Genomic DNA, 5,546 nt, shown 5'->3' on the forward strand with positions numbered 1-5,546 from the left:
ACAGACTGCACTTCAGGCACCCGACCGGATGCCAACCGAAACAAACAAGCTTGAGCTACGGTCCAAGCTGCGTCACGTACGCGTGCAGCTTCTTTTTTCTAAGCATGACGTACGTGTGCAACTGATGCCGTGCCAGCTCATCTCTCCCCACTTCCTCTGATGCACAGCACACTTCTTGTTGAGAACGAAGTGTAGAGCCGACCTGTCTTCGTTGCTCCGTACGTGCAAGTCCTATGCTTCCATTTTCTTCCTTCATTCATGTACGTGGAATTAAGGGGCTGTTTGGTTTGTGACTAAGAGCATCTCCAGCCGTTGTGCCCCTCAGGAGGCGTTTTTTCGGCCTCCTGGGGAGGCCCCGACGAAATTTTTGGTATGGGGGCGTGCATTTTCCCAGTCATCCCCCCGATAGGTAGTCATTTTTTCTTTTTTTTTCTCCGGTCATTCCAAAAAGGCCTTTTTGTGCATGCCCAACATGCCGGACTCGAGCTCGCCGACAATGACCCCAGGCCACCCCGTCCTTCGGGACCAGCCCGGCAGCCCCACGCGCCGCCTGGCCTCCCGCCCTGGCCGCCGCTCTCGTGGCCGGGGCCGCCCGTGGCCATGGCCGGCGCGCCCGGTGCCGGGGCCGCCCGTGGCCGGGGCGCCCGTGGCCTCCGCGCTCGAGGACGGGGCCGTAGGCTTCGCCGCCCGCGCCCGCCCACAGCGTCGCCGGAGGAGACGACAAGGAGGTCGAGGGCGTTCGCCGCCTCCCCGCACGGAGGAGAGAAGGAGTAGCACGCGCCCTGTTGCCTGCCCCGCTGCGTCCGTCGGTCGCAAGGCACAGTGACGGGGGCTTTGCCGCCAGTGCGCGCTCCGGGTACTGCGGCGCCTGGGCCACGGAAGATGGCGCGAACATGCTGCCGGGGAGGCTCTGTGACGTGGCTGAGTTGCTGCTAGTGCTGGCGCGCGGAGGGGCAACGCAGCCGGCCGGGGACGCACACGGGAGCGATGGGATGGGTGCGGACGTGGAACCTGCTGACGCGCGCGGCCCTGGACGTGGCGGTGCGAGAGCGAGACCTCCGAGTCGGAGCTGTCGCGGGAGGAGCGGCGCCGAGGCGAGGTCCGACGCGGTGCCCGTGGACGCCCGAGCAGCTCGCGCCAGCGGCTCGAGCCTGGCGAGGCGAGAGCGGCGGTGTTCCGTGGCCACACAAAGGCGGGCGCGGGCGAGCTCCGCCACGCACAGCCGGGCGCGTGCGCGGGCCGCCCCGACCACGCAGAGGCTGGCGCGGGCGAGCTCTGCCCCGGCCACGCAGCGGCCTCGTACTCGTCCAGAGCGCGTGGCGGCAGCGGCGTCTTCCCCTCCCTCCCGGGTGCAGCGAGGCAGTCGGGGCCTTGGATGGCGAGTGCAGCGAGGCAGGTGCGCGGCGAGGAGAGGAGCAAGGCGGCGAGGCAGGCGCGCGGCAAGGAGAAGAGCAAGGCGGCGAGGCGAGGCAGGCGCGCGTGGAGGTGAGAAGGAAAAGAGAGAGTGCACGTGGGTGGGGCCAGAGAAAAAGGGTGAAGAGAGGCTGACTGTGGGCCAAAAGACATGCAAAGCCTTCTCTCTCTCCTCCCCCAAGAGCCCCCGGTAGGCTGGGTTTCGCCTGCGCGCACCGGCGCTAATTTTGGCTAAATCCGACGAAAACTGAGCTCTTGGGGTCCCGGCTGGGAGAAAAATTAAGCGCCGGCGTCCAAAAAGTGCTCGTGGGGGGCATCCTGGGGGGCCGGCTGGAGATGCTCTAACGGCTGTTTGGTTTCTAGTCACATATTGCCACACTTTGCCACACCTAACCTTAGTCAAGTTTGACCAAATTAGGTAGGTGTTTGATTCTAGCCACACTTGAGGCAAGGAATTTCTTATGAGCAGTGAACCCCACATGTCATAGACACAAAAAGTGTGGCAAGATTCTCTTAGGCAAGCGAAAGTGTGGCTAACAATTTGAACAACTCAAGTAAGGAAAGTGTGACAAGTGTGGCAAAAATCATGTGGCAACATATGGCAAAGATAGTCACAATCCAAACAGCCCCTTAACTTTGCCGAAGATTGCCACACCTAAGGTTAGGTAAGTTTGACCAACTTAGGTGAGTGTTTGGTTCAAGCCACACTTGGGCCTCACATGGCATACACACAAAAAGTGTGGCAAGATTTCCTTAGGCTTGCCAACTTGTGGCTCTCATTTTGATGAAAACCTTTGGCAAATTTGGCAAAAATATGTGACAAAGTGTGGCAATGCTAGTCCTAGAACCAAATAGCCCCTAAGGCCAACTTCAATGCTAGACCCATTCTGTTCGGCCGAGTCAGTTTTGACTCAAACGGACAGAGACAACAGCCCAATGCACGACCTTGTTCGCAAAAAATATTTGTTTGACGTCCGATTTCACCCATTTCCAGCGTAAATTTGCGTCTGGTTTACATTCACATGGACACCGAAACGGACGCTCACGCGCCTGCTCCTCGTCTGTTTCGGGGCCCGTCTGTCGGCCGCCCACCTATCTCTCACCGCCCACATTTATGCGCACGAATGGACGGATCCCACCTGCCAGCCACCCATGAACAGCGGTCACCGTCCTTCTTAATGCGGAAGTCATGGACCGACCAGTCCACACTTCCACTCCCGTCCCCACGTGCCTCCTCGAGCCCCGACACCAAACACAAGTTCATCCTCGACGCTCCTCCTCCACTTCTCGTCCATCTCCTCACCGGCCGCCATGGTCTGGTGGATTCCGGTCGCAAGGGGAGGCATTACCACGGGGCCGGGTCCTCCTTCGGTCGCCACCGCTCCACCCGCCCCCCATCGTCCACGCAACAGACATTCAGCATTTCGCTGGCGGCGGTCCCTCAGCGCTTTCGGCCCTACGCCGGGGCCGACATTTGCCGGCGCTACTGGGAGACGTTGCCATCTGAAAAATGGTCGTCAAAGAGGAGGTGAAGGAGGTGGTGGTGGAGGAGTCCCCACATCGACAAGTGGAACCCGCGCATGGTGGGCCAGAGGTGAACGTGGTCGTCCACGACGGAGGAGATTACCGACTGGGTGGGCGCCGAGGCATGGGCGCCCACGCACCCACGTTCACCGGAGCCGTCGCCGCCACCAGCAGAGGTGGTGCAGGCGCGACCGGCCACGCGGCTCCCGCAGGCGCTTCCAGCCCACCTCTGGACGCCGCCACCGTACATCGACCTCATCATGGACAACGATGAGAACGGCAGGGCATGGAAACGACGACGACATTTTTTTTCTTTTTTAAGTTTAAGTTAAGTTTACTATGCACCTGAGACCTGTTTCAACAGTTTTAAGTACATGTTAATGCATAATTATGTTTTAAGTGTTTTTTAAATGCGTGGCTGCTTTTTTTAATTGAATGTCGACACGTTGAGATGTGACCGCGCGTTGGATGCACCGACCGACGAACGAGCAAAACCGAACATGAATGTCCGTTTTGTGGCTTCATACAAATGAAATCCGAACAAAACGAACGTTCGTCCGTTTGGGGTCATGCGTTAGAGTTGGCCTAATAACCATTGACCGAACCAGCAGACGAATGAAGGGCGACGTACGTACGCAACTTGCGATGGATCGATTGGCATTCTTTTTGTTAGTCTGGGCAGTGACTCACGAAGGAGGTCGATGGATCGAGCAGTGACTCACGAAGGAGGTAGCCTTCAGTCCACCGCTTGCTACTTTCAGCTGATTGACCACCAGCAAAAAGGATCCTCGTGGCCGTTGTGTAAGACACCACTATCTCTCTCTCTCTCCCACCGCCTCAGCTTCAACTCCCTTCCCCCAGCTCAGCTCACCCTATATAAAGCACCCATCCACGGACAGGTAGACAGATAGCCAGCTCCACACGGTTCATCGCCACAAAGCAACCAACGCCTCCCCCAAATTCAGGAGCCATCGATCGACAGAGAAGCGTGCTAGTGCCACACGCTTACGCTTTCTTGGTTCTTGTTCGCTCGATCATCGTCGTCGGCCGATCGATCAATCATGGTGGCGTGGAGGGAGAGCTACCTGGACCTCATCCTGATCCCACTGGGGCTCCTCCTCCCGGCGCTGTACCACGCCTGGCTGTGGCGCGCGGTGCGGCGCCGCCCGCTCTCCACGGCCTTCGGCGTCTACTCGGCGGCGCGCCGGCTCTGGGCGGCCGGCATGATGCGGGACAACGACGACAAGAAGGGGGTGCTGGTGGTGCAGTCGATCCGGAACGTCATCATGGGGTCCACGCTCATGGCCACCACCTCGGTGCTCTTCTGCACCGGCATCGCCGCCGTGCTCAGCAGCACCTACTCGGTGAAGAAGCCGCTGAGCGACGCCGTGTTCGGCGCGCACGGGGAGTACATGATGGCGCTCAAGTACGTGGCGCTGCTGCTCGTCTTCCTCTTCTCCTTCCTCTGCCACACCCTCACCATCTGCTTCCTCAACCAAGCCAGCTTCCTCATCAACACCTCCTGCCTCCCCCTCCCCGACGCCGAAAAGGACGACGACGGCGCCCGCCTGGTCGGCCTGCAGCTGCCGGCCGGCGCCGTGAGCGACTACGTGGGCGAGATCCTCGAGAGGAGCTTCACGCTCAACTTCGTGGGCAACAGGCTCTTCTACGCCGGGGTGCCCCTCCTGCTCTGGATCTTCGGCCCGCTGCTCGCCTTCCTCTCCTCCCTCGTCATGATCCCGATACTCTACAACCTCGACATGGTGAACGTCGCCGGCGACAGAGGGACGAAGGAGCACAGCAGCGGCTGCGTCAACGGCAAGGCGAACGGGAACGGCTGCATGCAAGTCTGATCAATCGATGATCGTCGGAAGCAAGTGCAGTGCAGTGCAGTCAGCCAGAGGAAGACGAAGGCGTTTCGATCAGTCCGATCCCCTGTTCTTTTCATCCAGACAAGTCGGGAGGGGGTTTCTTGTCAGCTAGTCGGTTTCTGGCTTGTCAGTAGCTGCGGTGCGTGTCGTGTGGATCGAGTTAGTTGTACTACCAGAAATTCGGAATGACATGGAACCTGTGTTTTGGCTTTCGGTTTGTGAATTTTCTCGGCCATGACCAAGATGGCCGAAATTCGGTCATTTCAAATATTCCGGTAAAATCTCGGACGAAATTGTTAAACCAAAATTTGAATTTTGATTGAAATTTAACCAAAAAATTGAAATCAACTGATACCAAAGATAGAAGTCCAACATAAATCTGGGAAGTAGAAAATATAATGATTAGCAGACTAGCACCGGGGATTAAAATCAGCATAAAAAGTTCCCTGTACACAGTCCACAACAACAGGTTTCGCAAACAAAGACGTGCAGATCGCCATGGAGCAGCCTTCAAGAACAAACGGAAAGGAGAAGGTTTGTTAATTGCGTCGACCATCGAGCGAACAAGGCCTCACAGAAAAGACATGCACGTACCTCAGTCTTTAGCAGAGTTAGGGAGAGTTGCGGACGGCTTCAGCGGCAGCCGGCAGAGGCGTGTGGCAGGGGTCGCGGAGGAGCGAACGATGCAGGAGCAGCAGGCGTGAGTTGGGGGGCCGACGGGGACGAGACATGGACGCG

General features: G+C 58.3%; 1 protein-coding gene across 2 annotated transcripts; it reads left to right on the forward strand.

Moving 5' to 3' along the window:
* The first annotated feature begins 3,848 nt into the window (after positions 1-3,848).
* On the forward strand, positions 3,849-5,020 carry LOC125556283. Of its 2 annotated transcripts, XM_048719051.1 has the most exons (2): positions 3,849-4,363; positions 4,442-5,020. In XM_048719051.1, exons 1-2 carry the CDS (start codon positions 3,999-4,001, stop codon positions 4,788-4,790), a joined length of 714 nt encoding a protein of 237 aa, XP_048575008.1. In that variant the 5' UTR covers positions 3,849-3,998; the 3' UTR covers positions 4,791-5,020. The 2 variants fall into 2 exon arrangements, with proteins under 2 accessions (XP_048575008.1, XP_048575007.1); XM_048719050.1 differs by having other exon boundaries at positions 3,849-5,020.
* The last annotated feature ends 526 nt before the right edge of the window (positions 5,021-5,546 follow it).

Source organism: Triticum urartu, chromosome 5, assembly GCF_003073215.2.
Source record: "Triticum urartu cultivar G1812 chromosome 5, Tu2.1, whole genome shotgun sequence".
Lineage (NCBI taxonomy): Eukaryota > Viridiplantae > Streptophyta > Magnoliopsida > Poales > Poaceae > Triticum > Triticum urartu.